This window comes from Spermophilus citellus (genome assembly GCF_964194105.1).
Source record: "Spermophilus citellus genome assembly, chromosome: 4".
NCBI classification, from domain to species: Eukaryota; Metazoa; Chordata; class Mammalia; order Rodentia; family Sciuridae; genus Spermophilus; species Spermophilus citellus.
In genome coordinates, this window is record NC_138185.1 from 117,862,838 (window position 1) to 117,888,500 (window position 25,663).

General features: G+C 44.6%; 1 protein-coding gene across 7 annotated transcripts in view; it reads right to left on the reverse strand.

Moving 5' to 3' along the window:
* Positions 1 to 10,932: 10,932 nt before the first annotated feature.
* Positions 10,933 to 25,663, reverse strand: part of TLN2 (talin 2) — a 421,584-nt gene continuing 406,853 nt past the window's right edge. For all 7 annotated transcript variants that reach the window (XM_081293079.1, XM_081293081.1, XM_081293082.1 and 4 more), the window contains 5 exons: positions 19,351 to 19,476; positions 17,309 to 17,371; positions 17,041 to 17,223; positions 14,087 to 14,212; positions 10,933 to 12,397 (listed from right to left, as the gene is read on the reverse strand). In XM_081293079.1, coding sequence (XP_081149205.1) covers positions 12,269 to 12,397; positions 14,087 to 14,212; positions 17,041 to 17,223; positions 17,309 to 17,371; positions 19,351 to 19,476 — 627 coding nt within the window. In that variant the 3' untranslated portion in view covers positions 10,933 to 12,268. The remainder of the gene's footprint in view (positions 12,398 to 14,086; positions 14,213 to 17,040; positions 17,224 to 17,308; positions 17,372 to 19,350; positions 19,477 to 25,663) is intronic.

The following is a 25,663-nucleotide window of genomic DNA, read 5'->3' on the forward strand; positions in this document are numbered from 1 at the left end:
AAGGATTCTGAGAGGTTGAAGAGAGGGTATTGTTATCCTAATTAAAAAACAACAACTTCACAGATGACAAAACTATGGCTCAGACAGTATAGGGATTTGTACAAGCACACAAAATAGTGGGGCCACAATTAGTAGTAAGTAGGTCTTCTCATCATGCTCCCCTAGCTAGAACACAACAGTCTTAGGTGGTTATTGGCTCAATGTCCTGTGTTTAGGAAAAAAAATAGTAATCATACCTTATCCACAATTTTGCTTTCTGTAGTTTCAATTACTCATGGTCAACTGTGATCTGAAAATATTACATGGAAAATTACAGAAATAAACAGTGTATGTTTAAATCTTGCATTGTCCTGTTCTGCCCTGCCCAGGAGGAGACTCATCCCTTTATCCAGTGATTCTATGCTGTGCAGACTTCCTGCCACTTAGTAACCATCTGAGATACCAAGTTGACCATCACTGTAGTTCAGGGTTTGTATTAAGGAAACTTTATTTTATTTAATAATGACTCCAAAATGCAAGAGTATGATGTTGGCAGTGTGGGTAAGCCAAAGAGAATCACAAAGTGCTTCCCAAGTGAAAAGGTGAAAATGCAATGAGATATATTGAAAGAGAGAGCACATTTAATTATTATAGCATATTGTCAGTATTCTATTTCATTATTAGCTATTGTTAATCTCTTACTGAGCCTAATTTGTAAATTAAACTTTATCATAAATATGTGTGTATAGAATAAAAAAATATACATTTAGGGTTGGTACTGTCTGCAGTCTCATCCCTGAGGGATGAGGGGATGAGCACTCTACCCCAGGCTTGGAATTAAGCAAAAGAACTGCAGGGATCATGACTTAACAGACCCTTTTCAGGCTTACGCAGTTCTGTAGGGTATATTGCTTTGTTTTGACCTTCTATTTTCTATTGATTGGGATGTTATGTTACTCTAAGTAGATATTTGGTTGTCAAACAGCAATAGTGATGTAATGATTCCTATCACAGTGCTCTGAGTTTCTCTGGTAGGATGTTTTACAACCAAGGTTAGAGCTTGGCTGCCTTATAAGTCAGTCAGTTATGAAAGTAATTTGGCAATCTTATTTCATTCTTTCTTTCCAGGAGGCTTAATTTTCTAAATGTTTTAAAGTGAATCTTGACACATTCTATTGGTTCCTTCTGGGAGTTAAATACATCTTTGACACATGCTCTTATATATTTGTGTTTGAATGAGAGTTGTGTTTTTCACTCTTGAAAATTGTATTTGGACACCTTCGTCATGCCTACAGATGAAGAGTTTCAAAATCAGATCCACTAAACCAAGGTGGCCCCCCTGGCAGTTTGAAGTCTTTTCTCTTTGGGTATACTAATCTGTCAAGAGGTGACCTGAGGTGGTACAAACCTTTGGATGGCACAGCTAAGTGTAGCTCTTGGCTCTTCCAATTAAACACTGTGACTGAATTGTATGACTTCTCCTAGTGTTTCCTCATCCATAGTGCATGCAGGTAACACCCCTGTTATAGAAAGATTAAATTGTGTATAATAGAACCCAATGGTTAAAGAGACAAATTCTGTGCCAGGGTATATAGGGTTATTTCTTGGATCTTGATTGCCTGCTTTTCTATATCTTCATGAATAGATATAGAAAGTCTTTAACTTTTTGTACCTCAACTTCCTCATCTGTGAAATGGGGTTAGTACCTACATTGTACTAACATTGGATTAAATGTGTTAATATTTTTAAAAAAGTGCTTGGAACTGTGAATGGTGTATTATAAATATATAATAAATGTTAGCTATGAAGAAAATATGATATATAAAATACCTAGTACAGCACTTACCTGTAATTAATTTTTTTAGAGAGAGAGAGAGAGAGAGAGAGAGAGAGAGAGAGAGAGAGAGAATTTTTTTAATATTTATTTTTCAGTTTTTCGGTGGACACAGCATCTTTATTTTATGTGGTGCTGAGGATCGAACCCAGGGCCCCGTGCATGCCAGGCGAGTGCGTTACCGCTTGAGCCACATCCCCAGCCCCTGTAATTAATTCTTAAAAGAATTGGTAGCAGTTCTGTTTTGGATATAAGGTGTCCCCCAAAGCTCCTGTTAATGCAGGAATGTTCAGAGGTAAAATGATTGGGTTTTGAGAGTTGTTACCCAATCAGTGAATTTTTTTTTTTTCCAATCAGTGAATTTGAATGGACTAACTGAGTGGTTGGGGGAAGTAAGTCACTGGAAGTAATCCCCTTAGGGATTATTATCTTGTCCCCCTGACTCTGTTCCCTCTCTCTCTGCTTCCTGGACTCCATGAGCAGAGCAGTTCTCCTTCCTTACCCTTCCACTAGGATATTCTACCATTACCTCAGCCCAGACCAGCGGAGTCTATTGACCACAGATGGAGATCTCTGAAATGGTGAGAACTAAGAAATGTTTCCTCCTCTAAATTGTTCTTGTTAGGTATTTTGATCACAGCAACAAAAAGCTGACTAACACAATAGTAGCTGTTGAACATCGAGGAGCTGGAGGCGTAGCCCAGTGGCAGAGCTCCTTGCCTGGTGTGCTGAAGCCCTAGGTTAGATCCCTGTACTGCAAAAACAAACAAAACCAAACCACATCAAAGATGTCCACCGTGCACACCCAGTGAGAGTCATGGCGAAAGACCTGTTTCTACATGGAAAAAAAGAAAGTTCTGAGAAATCAAGTGGTGTTCCCAGTTCGCCCACCCAGAACTAGAACCATGTCTTTAGCCTAGATCTGTCCCTTGGGCAAAGCTAAGGAGCTAGTCACTGTGGTCCAAGAGCAGCCATTCATACCATATCACAGTTCAGCCTCTTCCCTGCGGCTTTCAGTGATTCCCCACCAAGAAAATGTCACTCTCCTGCAGCTACTGCTGCTTCTGATTCAATTCTGTGGTGGGACAGGGACAGGAGGAAAAGGTCAGAGCCAGTGAAATCGGCTAGGTCAGGGTGGGTCCCATTTACCTCAGGAGCAGGAAAAAGGTCAGAATTACCCTGCGACCTCCCCCTACCTTTCTTTCTTCCCAGCTCCAAGTTAATGCCTGTAGACCAAATGTTAAGGGTTTCCATCCTAAATGACCGGTGAAGAGAAAAAACAAACCCACACCAGGCCACATACCCTACATACCAGACATTCCTTGGATGCTTTGCTTTGTAGGTGATTGGCCACAGACATCTCTAGCTTCTTAGTGGCAGACAGTTTAGAGAGGGGGAGGGGAAGACCTGTCCTCCTCCTCATCCCAGAGTCTAGAAAAGGCCCCGGGATCTCTGCTGACTGCGGTTAGTCTGGGTTAGTGGGTTATTATTTTTCACATCCACCAAGTAAGCCCTATACTGGAATTCAGGTGCCTGGCAGGTTATGAGTCATTTAAATATTGAAGACCTACTGTGTAGAGTCTGGCATCATGTTAGGAGCACAGAGACTCTTTTGAGCACTTGAGTAAACCCTTGAAAGGGGGAATAAAAGGGGTTTTATTTGGTCACATTTTCAAGATTGCCTTTAGATGGGTGGGAAGGAAAGGGAAACAGCATTTTGCAGAGTACCTACCTAGTGTGTGGTCAAATGCTTGTTGGCTTCTTCCAAGCCTCCTGGGACTGCTATCTGGAGTCAGGTAGGGTGCTTTTGCAGCAGGCCCAACTTGGGCTGGCTTAAACATGGCAGAAATGTATTTGGGCAGGGAAGCCTGGAAGAACTAAGAGTTGGACAAGCTGATCAAGAAGACCACTAAAGACACAGAGTCTTTGATTGTCTGCACTCTGCCATCTTTGGGGTGGGCTCCATCCTGAGGCTGTTTCTGCTTGTGGCCCAAAGGTGGCTTCTTCATACATCCCCGCTGTGGGACAGAGAGGCCAACATCTCCAGCAGATGTTTCCTCTCTCTCCTTAGCCAGAATCAGGGTGTATGGCCATTCTAGAACTAACCACCAGCAGGGGAATGGGGTTATCTTTGACTCAACTAGACCACTGTTGGCTTAAGGTTCTCATCGCTGCAAAGATTGCTGAGCTCCATAGGGAGTGGGGAGTAGAACCCGGAATCAAGTACAGTATCTATCCCCAATGGACTTGAAAGCTCAATGACTTGCTCAAAGCCAAGATTCTCTGAAGAAAGACTGGGAAGTTGCACTGAATGTGCCTTTTGGAGGCAATGGGGCTACAGAAGAAATCACAAATTTTTGAAAACTTCAAAACTCTGCCCCTCTGCCTTTCCCTTCTCTTCCAGGTGGCCTTCTTGTGCCTCGGGATCCATTTTGTAAAGATTGGCTCAGGGGGCTGGGGATGTGGCTCAAGCGGTAGCGCGCTCACCTGGCATGCGTGTGGCCCGGGTTTGACCCTCAGCACCACATACCAACAAAGATGTTGTGTCCGCCGAGAACTAAAAAATAAATATTAAAAATTCTCTCTCTCTCTCTCACTCTCTCTCCTCTCTCACTCTCTCTTTAAAAAAAAAAATTTGCTCAGATCATTGGAGGTCCTTTCAATATTTCCATAACAATACCTTTGGACAGCAACTCATCTTCAGGATTTTGCTGGATGATGGTGAGAGTGACAGGAGGTTTCAGGATATGTAGGATCAAGTTGTGTTTCCTTGCAGCTGTGTTAAGAAGGGGACCCTACAAAAGCAATCTTTAAACTATTTTGGCATGTGATGCTGCCCTGTGCCACATCCAGGGTGGGGAGGAAGGAGACAGCTGTGGTGGGTGGTAGCTGTTTAGTAGCAAACTTTTTGTTGCCTATTCAAGTTGAGATCGGTTTGAGTCTAAAACAGCTGAGTTTGAGTCTAAAAAAGCTTCAAATAGATTATAAACACTAGTTACAAACTAAGCTTATCACCTGGTTTAGCAATCTCATATGTTTCCCAGCTCTGTCTTGGATTCTGGGGAAGCTACAGGTGACCAGATATGACCCCTGCCTGCCTGGGACCTAAATGAGTTCGCTGAACAGATAGAATGCTATCTAGATGGTAGATAGGTTATTGCTGTGTGTGCTAAAGAGGAAGGGGTGACAGATGATAATTCCAGTAAGATTTTAGAGTAGGACACCAAGGTGTTCAAGGTGTGATCCCTTGAACACTGACCCTCAGAATTTCCTGGAAGAAATTAAAAAGTTCTCTAAGGCAAATAAATAAACAATAAACAAACAAACAAATAAATAATCTATTTTATGCTTTTGGAGATATCAAGTATCCTTAAGGCCCCAAGACTCTTAGACTTCTGGTTATTAACCTATACTTTCTTAAATCTGTCCATGAGGCTTTTCCTTTTTTCCTCAAGGGAAACAGGAACACTGATTAGTGTCCCATGGAGCCACACTGCCCCCTGTGGTCAAAACCTCCCAAGATGCGGACAGCAAATAGGCACACGGGGCTTTTCTCCCTATACCCCCAGGAACAGCCCATTGCTGGCAAACTGCTGGCAGGCTCCATCTCACCCACAAACATGGACCTCTCAAGGATGCAAACTGGAGAGCAGGGCTGTCGTGTGACTTCACAGTAGCTGAACAAGATGACCCGTCCCAGTAGGTGAGCTGATGAGGAGCTGGCAGGCCTGATGAATGTGACTGTGAGGCAGAGTGACAGCCAGCCTGAGGGTCTCCTCTTTCCTTTTGGATGAAGCCACAATGCCACAGAGTTCTGGCCCTGGCAGACAGCCTCTATCCCTACCTGTCCCTCCAATTTGAGGCCTTCCATGGCCCTCTCTCCCTACTCTCTCCTTCCCCTGCTCCTATCTGCTAGTTCCGGCCTGAAGGTCTGCTCCAGCACTATCCTTAGCTCAAGTCTCTGCCCCTTCCTGAGGTTTGGGTCCTGCCAGCCTTATGCTTGCAGTAGACAAGAAACTGATTTCTCTAGGGGTCTCTAAGATCTCTGGAGAGAAGCACTGTCCCTTATCTCTTTACATCTCTCTCTTGCCCACAAAATCCAGGAAACTGAGAGGACCCCACCTGCCTTTCCCTTTCTGTTTCCCTGGCCAACTTTGCAATATTGATGCTAGGAACACGGGACAAAGGGCCTCACTCTAGGCCCCTTCACACCCTGGGTGACCTGGAGACCTGGACACTTGGACAGCATGATCAGCCCTCTGATGAGCCCAGAAAGCATTTCTCCAACATGCAGTTCTAAGCTGAAGAGAATTAAACTTCTCTTTCCAGAAATAAGCTGCAGAGTCTCCTGAGAGGCCTGAACAGGCAGGAAACTGTGACTATTGCTACAGAGTCTGAGCCCTGTTATTTCCCTCCTGGGTACTGGTCCTGGACAGGTGCCCCTGGGCCAGCCCTGGGCACAGCAGCCAGAGGCTCTCAGACTGAGGAGTTCAGGCAGCAAAACTCCTGCAATTACTGTCTATTCAGGGTGGAGAATTCAGTCCCCGAGGGCCCCCATCCTTTCTGCTCCATGTCCAGGAGCCTCTAGCATGAAACAGTCCCTGCCATGTGCACAGGCGATTCCCTCTGCTCTGATATCTTTCTCCCTACCATTTAGTTTAGTTTCTATCCTAGCAGCTAGCCTCAGACTGGGCCTTTCCACAAACTGTTAGTAAAGCATGAGCATTGGAAACAAACTGGAGCTTGAGCCTCTGCTTCACAGCTTACTAGCTGTGAAGCAGAGGGAAATCTCAGCTCTACTAGCGTGTGGCCTTTGGTTAGTTACTCGACCTCTCCATGCCCCAGCCTTATCATCTATAAAATGGGGATGATAAAAATCCCTGCCTATACATCCTGCTGTAGCTAGTTGTTGTAGGATTACTTGGGGTAATAAAATGTAACATCAGCTCTCTATAGATGAAACATTTCCCCCATCTGCACTCTGGCAGCAGTCCCTACCCCTACAGCATCTCCTGCAAAAGCTCTGTGACAGTGCATATTCTTGTTCCTTGCCCTGAACTTTAAAACTTGGGATCTAATGTACTGCTGAGTTGACGATCTTTGTTAACATGTTTCCACCCTTTGATCCTGAATTCTCCCAGAACGAGATCTCTTTTCTGAGCTCCCTACAGAGAGGTTCATCTGGTAACTAAATTTGAAGTGCTCTGACCTGACATAAACCTCTCATGGTGTGTTCCTGGGTTGCCCCTGTCTCCATGACATATGCCCCAAGCCCTGACCTTACAGAATCTCTCCTTATTTCCCTAGGCATCCACCTCTTCATAAACCCAGGCTTTTGCACACAATACCTGTTGCCTGGAGCAACTCCCCACACTTTGCCCCAAAAACTCCTGTGCATGGGAGTCTGGCCAGATGCTCTCCTCTTGGAAGCCTTTCCCACCTTCAGGGCTCTGCACATTTTCCCCACAGCCCTGGGTCAAGGTGTTCTCCCTGGACTGTGACCTTCTCCAGGAAGTAGGCTCCAGTGTCCTGCACACAGCAGGTGTTGGGACATGGGTAAGTTTCTTGATGGCTGCTTGGCCGCAGGCACAGAGCATCTGTGTTCCAACAGCCTGCAACCCCATGCCTGCCACTTCCTCTGCAGGTCTTGGTTCGCCCCTGTTCACCATGGCCAATACCTTCTCTGCAGAGGATGTGGGCTGAGGACTCCATGTCCAGGAGCACTGAGCTGATATGCAGGAGACTCAGTAAACCTTAGGTCCCCTTCCCACTTCCTGGTCTTTACCCCAAGGCTTCATGCCTTGGTTTTGGTTGTGGTCAGTTCCAGCCTTTTTTTTTTTTTTTTGTTATTAAGGCAAAGGGATAAAAACCTCCATTATCCATTGCCTTAGAGAGCCTAAATCATTATTTTTAAGAGTTAAAAAATCTTTATTAGTTGTTCGACATACCAGCAATACTCTTGGCTGTTATGGTGATTTTTGAACCCCCCCTTGTGGATTAGAGACCCCTCACATTTTTCTAAGTCTGGCTGATCCTAGAACAAGGACTTCTGGCCAAGCATCTTCCCCCTCAAACAGGAAGGAGGGCTGGAAGTCCCTGCAGGTTACATTTTTGGCCTCAGCTGTCAGAAGTGAACCAGCCTTCCTGTGTCACATCCCAGGTCAAGTGCATGTCATATGCACTTCAGTATTTAGCTTGCAGTCTTGCAGTGTGGGGGACTTGCATGGCCAAAGAGTCCCTGAGCTATTTGTCCAGGAAGCCTGTCTTAGAGAAACATAATTTGATCTTCCTACTCATAGTCTATTTCTTCTTTGAGTTTCCTCTCATGTCAGCAAAGCTGAATGGAATTCATTCGTGGCCCTCCCACATACATCCTACCTCGCCTAACACATCTGGTAAGTGTGGATCTGGGTGGTGGTCAAGGCAGAATTTCTCTCACACAATAAAGACACTTTCTCTTTCCTCTTTTCTGCCCTCCTCCCATTGCCATGAGACCTTCACACAGGTTCATTGCTTTAAAAGTTTATTTCTGATGAATAAAAAAAATAATTTATGTGATTAGATAAATTAATTTATGTGATTAGACATTATGACAAGGGCAGAGGTTAATTTTCCTGACCTCCTATGGATCTTGCAGTGTGGCTGGAGGCTGAGGGAACCTGCCTTGTGTCATGTGGGGTGAGGACATGTGGCTGGAGGGACTCACACGTAGATGCTTCCTGGAGAGTTGGGAGTTGGGCTCAGAGGAAGGCTGAATCCAAACTCCCATCATAGAAAAGTGACAGCTCTTCATTGTAGTGTTTTAAAATCAATCAAGTGAAGCTCCATCACACATTCATTCCTAATGGTCATAAACACACCAAACAGGAGCTCAGAGGGATGAAGCCATAGTCTCAGGACATTTAAACGTGGAAGTTGGGATCCCTTTGGGAAGGAGTCCTTCCCTGGCAGAGGTCATCTCTTGAGGCTGGCACTCAGACGGGACATGGGCCATTGGCACAGAAATCAGGATCTCTGGGTTTCAGAACTCCGGGGACTGTAGCCTCTTAGCCTGGGAATTTCTCCAAGTTCCCCTGGTCCCCCAAAGACTCTCAAAAGCAATGTCCCCTTGGTCAACAGAGGGTTCGTTTTCTTCAGAAATCTGAGAGCAGAACATGGTCATAATATGTCCTAGTGCCTAAAGGCTCCCAGAGGTCCTGCCAGAGCCCAGCACTTCCCAGCTAGGACAGAAGATTCTGGGGACCACCTGCCGAGGAGGAAATGGAGGCACCTCGCCGAGGCCTGTGAGTTCCCTGGGAGCAGAGACCATGGCTTACTTACCACCTTTGCCCTGTGCCTACTTCCCTCGTGAGGTTTTAGCCTTGGAGTCCCTTGGGAGGTGGAGTCTACTCTTTTTGAAGGTAGTGAATTTTTTTTAAACAATCTTTGTGATAAATTAGGAATAGGTTCCTGTTGCTTGCACACATGTAGGCTGATAAATCAGTCAGCAGGTGCGTAAGACCTACAAGAAGCTCAGAGGGTTTTCTGGGATAAAATTATGTGCCAACAAGGTGGCAGGTGGCTTGGCCCTAAGCCTGTGCACAGACTGTGGGCTGGGCAGCTGGGCAACTGCCTTGGTGGGTACATGATGCCCAGAGACCAGCCAGGACCTGAGTACCTGCTGGCAGTGACCACCAAGGCCACCCCTGACCAGACATCAGTGGAGCTAAATAAGGCCAATCTGACCATGGCTTAAGCACCTTTGATCTGAAGACTTTTGAAAGACAACACAGCAAAATCCAAACTCCCAAATCACCAGTTAGCTCTGAAGTCTAGTTCAGTTTCCTTTTTTGACCATCAAAACCAGCAATTTCTGGACACAAAAATCAACCTAAAGATTCAAAGCCCAATGCCAGTTTCCCTCAGGGGCAAAGCAGTGAGAAAGGGCACACATCCACACACCTGCTGCCCCTCACCACAGAGGCCCTTTCTAAGCTCCAGACCTGGGGCTGCTTCTACTGGGAACCATGCTATTGTCATATGCTCTAAAAGTTCATGCCCCCAAATGCAACTCATATACCTGCATTCTTTCTCTCTGAAGAACCAAAATCCCCCTAGACGCCACACAGGGGCACTTGCAGTTACACTTAGTAAATAATGCCCAAAGCACAGCCGTTTGGCCATTTTATGAAATGAGAAAAGACCAAGCTACCACAAGGCCATTCACATACAAACATGCAGGGAGGATGAGAAAGGGACAGATGAAAAACCAGGACTACACCAGGTGATGACTGGGAGCCAACCTCTCTAGACTCCTAGCAGCAGAAAACTTCAGACAGGCCATTTATATAGGTCCTACAAAAATAAACTGTGTTCTGTGACTGCCCCTTAATGTTGGAAAAGACGAGCCTTTCCTTTTGGTTTCTCTATGGAGGTTTTTCTGGTGTCAAATGAAGTTGGGGTTTTAAACAACCCTGAAGCAGGGATGGAGAACCCCCTGCTTGCCCTGGCCCCCACCCCCTCCTGGGATGCCAGAACGTGATGGACAGATGGAAGGGAAGAGGGGCAGCCTAGAGGAAAAGAGGGGAGGGTCGGGCCCCTCAAGGGTTTCCCAGAGTCCCACCTTGTGAGACCATTAGCACATTCAGACCCTGAGCTTTCGGTCTGACTTCCAAAATCTCAGGAAGCACCCTGCATCCTCCTCAGAATGTCCACCCAGTGCAGGTGTGAGGAGCTGTATTAGCTATACTCTGAAAGGTGAGCCAGGACTGGGCTTGCTTTTCCTTGAGAGGCCAGGGATCCCCACTGTTTATCAGATTTGGTGTCACTCTCCCCAATGTATGCTCTCCACCTGTGGGTCATTTATACTCCTCTAACTTTCTACTTGTCTGAAAAGAAATTTCAATATTTGTAGCACTTACAAGTTATCTTATAAATGTGGGAAACTGTCAAGTTTATATCTTAAAACCATGGCATGGGCTAGGCTCTGCTGAAGTAGGATCATTGGCCAAGATCAAAAGATGACATCTTTTGAGGACCAGAGCACCAATTTTTCCTCCTGGCTGAAAATTTGGAGCTATGAGACAGGGAAAGGCAGAGGTTGACTGCCTTCAACAGTCTTCAGTCTGGAAAACCATGTGCCTCCATTAACTCCTTTCTTTCTCTTACGGATTCTTTCAAAGTCACTTGCTACCTGGCATTAACCTCTATCCCACAAGCCATTCATCCTCCATGTATTGTAAAGGGTAAAGGCTCAGATTAAAGGAGAATTCAAGGTCTTAACATGCCCTTCTTTGCAGAGAAGGGAAAAAGGAAAAAAAGGAAAGAGGAGGAAAAAATATAAAATTCTGGAAGTGTGACATCCAAAAGATGGACTCCCAAAACACCCCATGTTCTCACCTTACATATAAGCAAAACTATGTAGTTAAAGGTTCACATTGATTTTAGGATGCATAGATTCTGAATACTAAGATATAGAAAAAAAAAAAGTCCTCTTGGGACGATAATGGGTTTCCCAACAGATGTCTTCCAATCTTGAACTCTGGTCTCCTGAGATTAGTGACAAGGGACTTAAAGATGGAGTCGCTTCATTCTGGCTGAAGCCACCCAAATACATAAGAGGGCTGTCACGCTGACTGTCACTGGGAAGGGGGTTTGTGCACATGAATCTGTATGAACTGAAACAGCCTCTGCAGAATAAGGAGCCCATGCATTTTATTCCAGCCCCTGCTCACCAAGCCCTGAAAGGCTCCCACAACTCTGCCCTTTGGATTATGGAGGGAAAAAAAAAATTAACTGTTTGATTTTCTGGGCCACAGGATACAAGATGGGTCTAGATTGTACAAGGAGCTTACACACTGAGGCAAGAAAGCGTGCAAACAGGAGCAGGGATTCTTCACCCCTTGGGTGAACCAGTGCTCAAGACATGGAAGGAGGACCTCAGTCACCCTCCCAGAGTCCACCTGGGTTTGTGTTTCTGACTTTTATTACCATATCCAGCTCCAACTTTCATGTTCTCTTGAGAGGGAGAAGAATATCTATGTGTATCTATGACATTAATGATTTTGCCCAGGACCACTGTGTTTTTGTTTTTGTTTTTTTCCTAGTATGATTTCACAAAGAGGCCCAGCAGCAGGCCTTGAGAAGACCAACGAAAGCAAAAGTGTCTGAGAACGACATAATACTGACTTCTCTTTTTTGGTAACAGTTCACAAAACGTGCACCCCTCTCTCCTGAGATATGGCGAGGCACAAGGGGAGGCGGCGGAGGAGCTGTGGGTGGGACACTGTACCGTGTGACATCAGGATCATGCAGCCGGTGCCAACAGGACAGAGAAGTGAGAACAGGACTCAGGGCTCTGGACTCGCCCCGGGGGGAAGGGGCTGGCAGTTTCCAGGTAAGTGCCTGGCTCTCAGAAACACCGTCTCTCCAGTTCTTGCAGGGCTAGCTCCTGGGGCTCGCCATCCTGGCCTGGACTTAGCCCTCATCCTCCCTCAGCTCAGTGGGTAGGAATTTATACTGCTGCTGGCGGATCTGGGCCAGCTTTTTCCTTGCTTCTTCCAGTTCTCGTTCTTTCTTTAGCATTTCCTCCTGGGCAGCGATGATCTAGAAGAAGAGCAACAAGCAAGATAATCTCATGCTTTTAAAGAAATCACACTGTTTCCCATGGGACACAGCAGTACTCTTAGCTTGTGATAGTTTGGGTTTTGAGACCAATGACCCAACTGACCCAAGACAATGAGCTGATTTCTGGCCACTGACTGAACAGCAAACACCTACTGCATCACTGTTGTGTGCCAGGCTTGGATGTGAGCACTCCACAGAAGGCTGCCTTGTCATCTTTGTGGCAAGCCTGTGACATATGCTCTATCAAAAGTCCATTTTTCCAATAAGGAATCTAAAATTGAAAGGTATGGGTCTACCTCCCTATGGTCACTTAACTACAACAGAAGGAACCAGTCCAGGTGTTCTTAAAGCTAAAGCTGGTGACTGTCACCACTAGATGGCCTCCATATAGAGTTAGCCCTTGGCATTTGGGAGACTAGTTCCATAGCACCCCCTCCCATGGGTACTCAAGTACTTATATAAAATGCCACGGTATTTGCATATAACCTATGCAATCCTGCTTTATACTTTAAATCATCTCTAGACTACTTATAATACTGAAATGAATGTGAGCACTATATATATAATTGCTGTATTGTTTAGGGAGTACCGACATGGAGAAAAGTCTATACATGTTCAGTGCAGATGCAATGTTTCTTCTGAATATTTTCAACCCATGTTGGGTTGAAACCGAGGACATAAAACACATGGAAGGATTCAGAGGGAAGACTATATTTACTTCATGCTTCTATGGTGATCTGAGGGATACTAACTGGGAGTTGTGTGAAAAGGGCAAGTTTGTTTTCCAGAAAGTCATATAAATTCCAATGAGTACTCTGACCAAGGTGGGATGAAGTATTGAATGTAGCATTTTCCTGATTTGTGTGACCACAGACCATTCTTTGTGTTACTTCTAATGGAAGAAGTACATCAAGAAACACATTCTGGTAAAAATACATCCAGTGCATTGCCAAACACAGGGAGAGTTGCAGGAAGAGCTAACTGACAGGGAAAACAGTTTCATATAATGGATCTGTGTTAACACACAGGAAAGAATTGCAAGGCTGGTTTCCTAGAGTTCCCTCCTCATTTCATACATGAGAATGCAATCCTAACTAAGTCAATCCCACATATTCTAAAAGTTCTGGGAGACAGTAAGCGATCATTCTCTCTGTGGGGCCAAATGGCAGGAGATAGCAGCAGCTCCAAATATATCCCTGTATTTAAATAACATTGCTATTCTCCAATTTCTGTTTCATTTTCTCCCCACAAACAGAATCCCTGATTTCTAGCTAGGTAGATGGTTAATACTACACTTCCCAGTCTTCTGTGCAGCTAGGATGGTCACATGACCAAGGGTTAACCAATGGCATGTGAGAAGAAGTGATGTGTGTAACTTCAGGGTCATGTCCTCCTCTCCTTTCTTCCCTCTTCCTGGTTGATGGACAGCCGAGGTGGTAATTGAACTGTCTTAAACCAAATGGCCAAGGGCACTCTCTCAGGGGTGGTGGAATAAGGCAGATGGAGTTTGGGTCTCAGAAGTGAAGGAATCATCACACCATCCCTAGACTGCTTACACCCAGTTACATGAGGAAAAATAAGCTTATTTAAGTCACTGTTCTTTTTTGTACCTATTATAATGCAACACCTGTTTTGAGAATAAATGTTATTACATATTTAGTCACAAACCTGAGCAATGCCCCCGACAAACTTCGTTTTCACTACGACATCATCGTCGTCAGTTTTGCCAAATGCTGCCTTCTGGGCTGCACGAACAAGATTGTCTGAGGCTCTTTTCACAGCATTCCCTGCTGCCTGGAAGGGGAATAAAATGCACATCAAAGCATTAAAAACCGCGAGAATGACATAAAGGTACAGTTCATGAGAACATGAGTTAACTTATCATTCAATTATAACATAGAAGTTCTTTTTAGCCTGTGAGCATCCGTGTGTCTCTCCATCCATCCATCGATTCTACCAACACTGGCACTTACCTACCCACAGCTCATTCACAGATGAATGAGGTACACTTTTTGGCCCCCAAGGAGTACAGACTTTTGAAGGGAATTACAATCATGTAGTAAGCGACGATAGCAATGTTCTGTGTGTATTAATAGAAGTGTGCTTAGGGCTGCCTCCTTGGCCTAGGAAACCATGGCTGCCTTCCCCATCAAATAGCGTGTACTTGAGGACATGTTGTTGCCTATCTCCCTCCTGGACAGTGACAACTTGGGGCAGGAACAGTAATTTGAATCTCTGCATCCCTAGAACCTGGCACAGGGGGTATCCAGAGTTATCATCTACTGCAGATGATCTGAGTGAATAAGGGACTATGAGCACACAAGCAAGGGGGTACCCACCCCTGCATGGAGCACCGGGAGTCTCACAGTACCCAGGACTGCTATACTTTAAGTCATAGTTGAGCTTTATGCCACAAGCTTAAGGATAGGGCAAATTGCTAGAGACAGGTATAGAAAAGCTTTTCAATGTGGAGTCTACATCTTTGTTAAAGGCTGTTGCCCATTCTGGGGCTTACTCTCCCCTGACCCCCAGTAACGGGGATGAAACCCAGGGGTGTTCTACCACTGAGCAATGTACCCAGATGTTTTTATTTTTTATTTTGAGATAGGGTCTTATTAAGTTTCCCTGGCTGGCCTTGAACTTGCAATTCTCCTGCCGCAGTTCCTGGGATTACAGGTGGGCACCACTATGACTAGCTCTGGCTTACTCTTAATACTTATGAAGCATGAGCCTGGGGACTTGTCCTCTGCCAGCTGAAGTTTGGAATTTTCTTCTAATGGCAGTCAAAGCTTTAGCAAGCCTACCATATTCCTTACCCAGCACCCTTCAATCAGAAGTTAGCAATGAGAAAATTGAGATTTTTTTTCCGAAGTTAGCTGGCCCTTCTAGTTGATGATCTAAAGTGACCAATGAGGATCACAAGGACTTGCACAAGAAGAGGAAGGAAAGCAAGTTAACATATGACAAATCCTCATATTGTGCTGGTTCTCTAAGGGGCTCTGTAGCCCCACTTTTCTGATATGGAGACTGAGGTTAAGGAACTTGTCTAAGATCCTGGATATAGGTTTGTTGAGCTCCAGAGAACTCCCGAGTTGTCTGTAAGGGGCTCAGACATGACACCGTAGTGTCTATAAATCAGGTAACAAGACTGGTGCTGTGTTTAACCTGTGTGAATTGTTAGAAATTCTGAAACTATGTTCATGTCCACTATGCTGTTTGACCCTCATAAGTCCACATGGACATCTCCACCCTGACACTGCAGATGAAGCTTCTGAGGTCTCAAAAGTTCTGAGTGACTTGAGAACATGGTGTATGTGGCAGAGGCAGGGCTGCAGCTAGGTCTCTTGTAATTCAGGTTGTTTCCCTCAGAAGTGTCCCCAAAACTCAGGAACTGCAACATTCAGAAATACACAGCTCCTACTTCTCTCTAAAAGTCAGTAAGAGTGAGGGAGGTGGGTCAGAGAGACTTGGGAGGGTCACGTTACAGAAACACTTTGGGACTTCCAAAATAAAACAAGAATTCTGAGTTCTGATGGAGTGGTTCAAATATTTCTGCCCTTTATGATTTCATTCATGACTTATATAAATATATTTTAGCAATATAAACAATCTACATTTTGACACTTTACAGTAATAAAATTCCAGAAAATTGGAAAGAAACAAAATGTCCAATATATAAGAAAATTCTGGCATCATCATGCGTGTAATATCATGCAATTATTAAAAATGAGACTCATGAGAATGGAGCCTTATCTTTAGGAGGAAAAATGTGTATGACAACACGTGAAGCAAAAAGAAAGCACAACGTGTCTTGCTATGATTACAACCAGACAAGACTATCTTATATGTAGATAATAACAGAACAGGAAACAATGAAACACTGATGTGTGGAGATGTTGAGGCTAAATGGTTTTTCTATTCAAACATTTAAAGTATTTTTTATAATTAAAATGATCAGGGCATATATGCATTGGGAAGGATTTGATTGTCAACTTTGGCACTATGCTTTCTGGGCTCTGGGAAACCTTAGCAATGCTCAGATTGCTCACAGTGCTTTCACTCCCTGCTGGGTAAACGCTGATTCAGGGCATCCTCCAAGAGAGGCACTGGCTCTGGTGAGAGAAATACCAAGATGAAGACATGGTATGTAGGAAGTGCACAGCCTTGTCACAGATAGATAGCAAAATAAACATGGTGCCATGCCATGTGACACAGGAACCATAAGATTGTTCAGGCCAGGAGCTCTGGCAGGAGGCAGGAGGGACTGAGTGCCCAAGCCCCAGGAATTCAAGGAGGGCTTCCCAAAAGAAGTGACTTTGTGGTGAGTCACAAAGGATGAGTAGGAGTTTGCCCAGTTGGGCTGGCAGGAAGGAGATCCAGGCATCCCAGGTGAGTAAGGGCCCCAAGATATCAGCCCTCAAGTCCCAGGTGGAGATGTGACCTTGGTGGGGCAGCAGGTGTAGAATGCATGGATGCAGGAGGCAGATGATGAGGCTGGACAGTGGGACAGAGCTGGCTGATGAAGGCCTGGTGGGTCATGCCAAGGAAGTGAGACTGTCCCCTTTGGTGACACTTACCCGCTCCAACAGGAGTATTTTCCCACCAGCATCAGTGACCATTACCTGTAGCCGCCTCATGGCCTCTGAGTCCTGGTCGGCTTTCACCTTGCAGGCTACAAGCAGCTGAGCTGTAGAAGCAGCGACCTGCTTGGCAGATGAGATGAGCTTCTCCTCGCTGGCATGTCCCTGAACAGAGGCATTGGCGGCCTCACAGAGACTGCTGGTTGCAGCTGCCACCATCCGGGCCTGAGGATAGTCAACAGAGAAATGACCCAAGGCCCAAACCTCCCTCAGGGGATCCACAAAGCAAAGAAGGAAGAAGGTAACTCACGGCAGAAATGAGTCCCTGTGACCACTGTCCGTCATCGGCAGCATTGGCGGGGCTGGAGCCCACCTGGAAAGGGGAGTGGGAAACCTGCAGTGGGTGCTGGAAGGCCAAAGTAATCTGCAGCCCCTGCACGCCCTTTCTCTGCAGCTGGACACACATTACTCTCTGGTGACTCCTGCCAACAACACTGGCCCGAGAATAGAGCAACACTTTACCTTATGGGACCCTGGCTGTGACCATACTACACCTGCACATCCTGGCTGGTTTCCCCCAGGGCTACAAGATGCCATGGGAACTGCCAGGTACTGTGTTTCTGGGAAATGGCTCGGGAATGATGAATTGCTGCTATTGTCCTCTGCTGACCTTGCCCCAAGGAAGTACACAGCCTTGTCACAGATAGATAGCAAAATTTAAACATGGAAGCCACCAAGGTGTCCTCTTTCAAGTGAAAAGGGAAACTTAAAAAGTTTCCTGATCAGTAACCTGCCTGAGTTTCAGGCAGGTGATATTAGAAAAGGGCAGTGCATTTCCCTCTATATGGTTGAGTGTGGAACCCCATCTTAAAGGAGGGTCTTATTTTGTCAGAGGTGGGGAAAGAAGTAAGAGGCGGGAAGTAAGGAGCATCTTTGGGAAGAAGGGATTTTCCTGCAGATCTAGAGGATGTAGTTTGGAGGGGAAATACCTTCACAGGGTGGGAGGTGCCATTGAGGGAAGGGATGAGTATCTCAATTTGGAAATGAAACTATGGATCTGTCACCAATTATAGGCACCTGCTGAATATAAAAGGTCAAATCCCATGGTCTTATATATTATTTTATAGTTCACCTAGGATCAGCAGAACCTCCTCTGCCACCTTTTAAAATGCTTGAACATGTAAGTTCCATGGAAGTATGCCATAGTCAAGGTAGATTTTTCTGGTATCCAGTGCTGTGTTGAGTACAATGCCAACCCTTTAGATGTTGAAGTAAACTGAAATTTTTAGGTAGGATCTTCTGTTTGACAATTCATCTGTGGTCCTCACATCTTGACTAATCAACAAGCACTTGATAAAGACACAAGACAAGCTCGGCCCCTGCTGGATCTGCAGGTGCTAAAGGAGAAGCTAATGTGCCAGGTGGGGAGACCCACAGCATTGATACCGAGTAACATCACACAATGTCTTAGAAAGAAAAGTCAAAGTATGTGGCTAAGCTCATAAAAGACTGGGGGAAGAGGCACAGCCACCAGTCAGGCATGACTTCTTGTCTGTATAAAATATGATCCATCTCTCTACCCTGAGAGCAAAGGCCTTTTAATATCAAACATAAGTAACTGACAATGACAGTCACCAAATTCCCTAGACCCACCACTTGAAAGGCTGCTGTAGTGCCTTGGGAGGCTCTCTGCAAGACACATTTTGATAGGGTGGTTCCATGTTGTAGAGGAATAACAGGACACCTGGTATATTTTCAATGGGAAGACTGCGCATATCCAGAAGTCCTCTTCTGAACCATTAGAAAAACAGTCAGGCTTTTCTGCTAGTGCAGACAGAAGGGAGGACTGGACATGAAGCAGACTAAAGAACTCTCAAGTTTAAACCCACACTGGCTTTTTGACCAAGAGACTTAGAAAAGTGCTAACTGCAAAGTTGGCCAGCGTTCAGCTCAACAGTCCTAAAAGCAAATGGAGCCATTTGCAGTTGGAAAGTGGTATCACAAAACCCCTGACTGTGGTGCTTATCGGGTCATTCACCAGGAAACTATGACAGTTTACATCTTTAAACAGCCTAATGTACAGTGGGAATATAAGTATCTGGTTCAGCCCTGATGGCTGTCTGGAATGGGATACGATCCTTAACAAGAAGCAGATGAGAGGCCCAGAAGCCAAGCCTTTTATTCGGTCAGACGAGTTTAAGCAAACAGTTTTCAGCGGTCGGGGCAAAGCCTGGCAACTCAGGGAGAGAAGCACATCACACATTTCCTTGGCAGAGCCAAAGGCTTTCTCTCTCTTCCTTGGCTGCTCCCTCTTGGGGAGTGCTCTATCACCGGCCAGTCAGGTTTACCTACCTTTCCTTGGGCCACCAGCTCCCTCTGGGCTGCAGAAGCTGATTTGACCAGGGCGCTCGTGGCAGCAGCAATGGATTTAGCAGCTTCCAAGATCTGTTCTTCAAAATCCAAGGTCTCATCTGCTTGCTATAATCAAAAGAAAACCATGTCATGTGCAATTCATATTCATAAAGGGTTCTTTCTGCCAGACTACTTACTGCTGTCATCTGGCTCTTCCTTTGCCTATTGCTTTTTGTGGACAAACCACAGCCCAGAAGAAAGGCCTAAGCTCTCAGGAGGCCTCTCCATCTGCTGCTGGGTCTGTCTCACCCCCACCCCCCACTTTAGAAGGTAAAAGCCATTAACAGTGACATTCTATACAAGTTTTAAATCAGGAAATTCTAAGGCAAACTATTCTTCCAGACCAGAATCTTTAGAGAAACAAATTCACTGTGAACAGATAAGCTCAAAAGGTTCCAGCAGCACCAATAACCCACATCAAAATAATAATCATCAAAATCAAAAGAGTGACTTGTGGCACACTCTGCCAGAGCTTAAGGCTCAAAGATGCCCTGAAAAATGGAAAGATGGTAATTTGTTCCGAAGTCTTACTTTTCTTGAGTAAAAACAAAAGCAAAGTAGTATTTGCATTTCTGTGGCTGAGCACAGAGGGACTCATATATTAACCGCAGACTGTCCAGTGGGGGAAACAAATCAAGATAAAGTGACATTGAGGTGTAGTCTGTTCAGTCACTTGGACACATGAAGACTGGTTCCACCTTGGGGCGAACCCTGCTCACCACCACTAACTCCCCCGTGGCCAGAACAACCCAGGAAGTTGGGAAGCAGTTTTGGGAAAGTAGGGTAAGTGGAAAGACTGTGGTCCCAGGCTAGGAAGGATGGAGCATCACAGTGGGGTGGTCAGATTGGAAGACCTTCGAGGTCCCCAGTATTAAAATTCTATGACATTAAGTCAATTTGGTTAAGCTGTCCTTAGCTCAAAGAATGTTAAACGTGTCTGGTGTGAAAAAATGATGGTCAGCCACAGCAACACTTTTCTCTATATGTGCGGTAAAATATACATAGCATAAAGTTTACCCTTTTAGTCCATTTTAAGTGTACAAGTCAGTGGTGTTAAGTACATTCACAATGTGCAATAGGAATTCATGTTTAAGAGTGCCTACTATGTGCCAAGCATTTTGTTAGGCACTGCTATGTATACTAACTTGTTTAGTCTCACCAAGAAAAAAAAATCCTATATTGAAATTATATTTATCCTAATTTTTTACAGTGGGAAAACTCAGGCTCAGGGAAGTGGAGTATTTGGCCCAAGGGTACATGGAAAAATGAACAATTGAAGCTAGAATCTAACACCTAATATCTCTGACTTCAAATGACGAGCTTTTATTAGCCTAGGTCTTAGGGCATCAATGAAGCTGATAAGGCCAGAGGTTCAAAATCAGCCTGCGCATGGGCCCAAATGAAACATCAGACAGGAAGGATACAATTCTTTTCCAGACCCCTGTTCTTAATGGCCATATCTTGAACAATGAGAAATGCCAATTAATTGTTATTTTGTAACCCATTTTATCCAAATTAATTTCAATGCATATCTAGTGAATTTGAAGAATGATCCACTGGACATGCATTGAATAAGTTTTTTCATAAGAATTTTATAACGTCTGAAACAGAATCTGTACATGTTTTTCTTATCTCTGACAGAGTCTGCTCAAAGAGTATTCAGGAGAGAAATGAATTTAGCTCCCCTGGATGCATTTTGGGTTGGCAGGATATAGAATTTATTTACCGAAATACAAAAATGACTTTTCTTAAGACATTGACATAAAAGGTACTCTTATGCTCAGTTCCCAAATAAACTACACTAGACTTAATGTAGATATAGATATATGTGTGGATGTGTGTATATTTAATGACCTTGAGATTAAGAGCTTTTCCAACAATTTATTCTGCAAAAGAAAGTCAAGCACATGACAGATTAAGCCACTATGGAAATCACAGAATTTTTGACATAAAAGGGAATGGCACTCTCTTTTGCAGAAAAGGAAATGGAGGCCCAGGGTAGCCCCTAAGTCTCCCAGACTTTTGTCTCAGGTGGCTTGACTACATCATGAGCTCTAAGCCTGAGTTCACGTTACAATGTAGAGTACAGAGTCACCAGATTTCTGATTTCCCAAATTTTATGATCCATAAAGATGAATTTCCTTAAAATTAAGTGCCAAGCTTTAGCATGGGCAGATCTGAGAGAATCATCTTATATCACAGTACTGAACTGAACTGAAGGGACTCCTACACCTTCCGCTGCTCTGGAGGTTTTTTTTTTTTTTTTTTTTTGGCAAAAAAACACGTTTAAAATAGATATTCCACTTGGAAATACTTTTGACACCCACTTTTTTTTCTGGCTTTGGCAGCTCTGTAATGCTCTTTGATGGGTCCCCAATTCCCCCCTCCCCAATAATCTCTAATGCTTTAAAACAGACACTGCACAAAACCTAATCTCCAGGAGATATTTGTTCTGCTTAGAAAGTACTAGAGTTTCCTAAGAAAGGCTCAACAAAGCTGACTGCACTGGCAATAGGCATGGAAGGCAGAGTGTAGATGCTCCAGCTTGGATGGAGTCCAGGATGGAACCCACTGTATTTGTAGGATCCCTGTGTTGATCTGTGTCAGGGTTCTCATTAGGATGAAATGCCCACCCTGTCTCTCTCTCCTGCTGAAAACAGCTGCACTTAATGTTTCAGGACCTTCAAGCCTGAGAGAAAACAGGATCTCCCTAGGCCGAGTAGACTTGGTGAAAGGTCTGCACGTCCCAACCAGTGTCCCGTGAGCTCTGGCTTCTACCAGCTTGCAGAATGGAGTCTGGGAGAAGGGAAGTGATGGTTGTGGGTGGGGGAGGCATACACTTAGCCATATTGCAAAAGGAGAGAAAGTCTCTGAAAGACTTTCATACATAAAAGGATCACAATGAAAACACAGGATGTGTTAACAGAATAATCCCTCCTGGAGCTGGGAGACTGGGAGAAAAAGAACAGCCATGTAGAGCTGCTGCAAAGGGACCCAATGGGGGAAGCTGCAGACCACGTACCATGACCACTGGGGTCTGGGTCCCCTCTCCAGAGGGGCAGTTATCAGTCTTCTCTTCAGCTGAGATACTTTGCTGACCTGAGGCAGCTGGATCTGCTTATGGGAGGCTGAGGACAGTGAAATTCTCCACAACTGGATTATATAAAGACTGTGGAGACTGTTGAAATAATCTTCAAGTGAGAATGACTGATCTTACTATATGTGGTTTTCTATTTCTTTAAAATTACTGCATCAACTGAAGGCAAAGAACTTAAGAAAATATGGCCTGAACAGACAGTCCTGGCTGCAGAATTGCCAGAGGATCTGGTTCATGATGCAGATTCTGCTTTGGCAGATCTGGGTGAGGAATGCTTATTTCTAAGGGAGGTGGTTATGGACTACTCCATGGGAACTGCTGGCCCAGACTAAGCAAAACAAATGCCAGTTAATCCCACCAGCCTGTGATCTGCTTTAGGGTACATGTTGTATTTTACTCAATTTATGTCTCTCTGCACAGAATCAGGTGGAAGAGCCCTGTGATAAATAGTTGTTGAATGGGTGCATCCATTCTAAAGCAGTAATTCCAGCATGCAGCCAGAGGAAAATGCACATGGTAGGAGGAGAAACACATAGAATAAGTGTCTGCATCATTCACTGTCCACTCCTGAACCATGGGGGCAGGCTCCTGCCCTGTTTGAGGGCCTGGGTTATGAATCCTACACTCTGCCTGCATATCTTAACTAGCATTCAGAGTTTGTGACATTTATTCATGTGCATACTAATGTAAACACCAGGCATTTTACCAAGAGGTACTCTTTTTTTAAAAAAATATATTTTTAGTTGTTAATGGACTTTTATTTTTATTTACTATTTATGTGCAGTGCTGAGAATTGAACCCAGTGCCTCACACATGCTAGACAAGTGCTCTACCACTGAGCTAGATACAACCCAGCCCAAGAGGTGCTCTTATTTAACAAAACAGCTGAGAAAAGTGCTAACAGATGCAAGAAGAATCTACTCTTCCTGATGAGGGTATTGGCTGCAGCCCCTCAGAGGTGAGTCTCTCTCATCTTTGGGTACAATGTCCCCTACCCTAGTCTCCTCCACTAAAAAGGCTACTGGCTGGGCCACATCCAGCTCTTATAGCCATTGTTTTTCCTGGCCTATCTGGTAGATTCCAGACTGTGATGGATTTATTCTCATCTGGGATTTTTTTTTTTATAGCTTTGAGAAAGGTCTAAGTGTCCTTTCGTTGTTATTTTTCCTGCTTGCTGATCTTCTGTAGGTGACCTTTTAAAAAGTGAGAGGCCTGGTGATAGCCCTCTTGGGAAAGGTTACACTTTGGGTTGGCTCCCTTCCAGCCCACTTTCCACTCTTGGGAGCTCAAGAGAGCATTCAAGGCCCCTGTTTTGCTCTAACATATCTCAAGTTTCAGGAGCCAGAGTTCCCACTGGAGTAGGAGAGGGAAAGAAGAATGGAAAGGGAGAGGGAAAAGGGAGTCCTTTTCTCATTTTTATTTTGGGTTTTGGCCTTTCAGGGATTCTGAGAACATAATCTTCCCAATGACTCATTCTTCTTCATTCTCTCCTACCCACCTGATGGGTGTTAGAAGTAATAATTTGTGGATCTAAAGGATAACTGACTCTCAGTGGATGCTAAAGAACTTTCAGCCAGTCATTTCATTTTTACTTCTACTACTATATTTTTTCATGTGTGGTTTTAAAAATTGGACTTCAGTCTTTCAGCTAAGGTAGTTTTTTTATCTGTGTGAATCCTATGTGATATTCTTAGTTCTAATGAAGATTCTACCTGCCATTTCTGATTACAATCTAATTACAAAAGAAGAATAAATAAAAATAAAGAAAGCAACAAGTGACACATGATTCAGAGGGGCACTGGACAAAATGGGCATTGGTCACTGCTCGGCTCTGACATGTGACTTCAGGTCTTCACTGTCCCTTTCTAGGTACCAGAGTTCATCACTTCTCTGTTTATGAGAAACAGCTCTGTTCTCTTGGTCTTTAGCTTAGACATGTTAACATTTCCTATTATACTCTTTAGAAGATTTTGACCAAAATAAGCAAGAGCTACGTTTTTCTCTCTTCCATCTTCACAGAAGCCCCACTTACTTCCAGCTGCATCTTTACTGGTCCACCCGACTTCCCTGAAGGGCTCCTGGGCAATGCTGGACAAGGGGGAAACATTCCCTCCTGTGGTCCTCTTTGTGAATTAAGCTTCTGCAGCCCCTTCCCCAGTGAACTTGGAGGTGAATGAGTCAATGGCATCCTTAGGAGATGGCCCTAGGGTCATGGTCCTGATTTCTGCCTCCCCCCTTGAAACCCTCCATTGAGGGACTGCCTTGTCGAGAGTCCAAAAATACAATGGCATTTTTCTAACAGTTTATCACTCAAGTATCATCTTTCTAGTTGGGTTTTTTTTTTTGGTACTAGGGATGTAACCCAGGGCATTAACCACTGAGCCATATCCCCAGCCTTGTTATTTTTTGAGACAGAATATCACTAAGTTGCAGTGCCTTTCTAAGTTGTTGAAACTGGCTTTGAACTTGTGATCCTCCTACCTCAGTCTCCTGAGCTGCTGGGATTACAGGTGTGTGCCACCACACCTAGCTCCAGTTAGGTATTATACTTTCCTTTGTGTTACTAAAAATCTTGGAGAATAGTGACTATTAAAAGCAAGGTCATGTATCAGAAACTTAAAAAATGTTTATTGGATATACTTTTTAAAAGCTTGAACATTTTGCATGTAATTTAAATGTCCTTCAGGGAAAAAAGGAAGCCAACACCTAGACTCCAGCAACACAAATGTGGTATGTTCCTGCCAGTTGGAATCTTACGTGAAACAGGCAGTCATGTTTTTCCATTTTCTGTCATGAGTCCAGCTCTATCAGCTTGCTTCTGTTTTGAACTGAGAGATGCCTTGGGGGAAGGCCTTGGCCAAACTGCACAAGAGCTAGATCAGCTTCTCTTTTAGAGGACCCATGCGTGGGTTGGCTCTAGGACCAAAACCCTTATTAGTTCTAACAAAAAGTAAATCTCTCAGAACAATTGGAACTGCCAAGAGCCCAGGCCTGGACAGCTTGCCTGGTCCCCTCCCCCAGGCTGTCCTTGTCTCAGAAAAGCTCCAGGGAGACTAAACAGACCAAGTGGGCAACAGAGAGAGAAAGTACTGTCAAATGGTTATACCTGTGACCAGGAAAGTGCCACCCTCTATATCCAAATTAGCAGTAAATGCA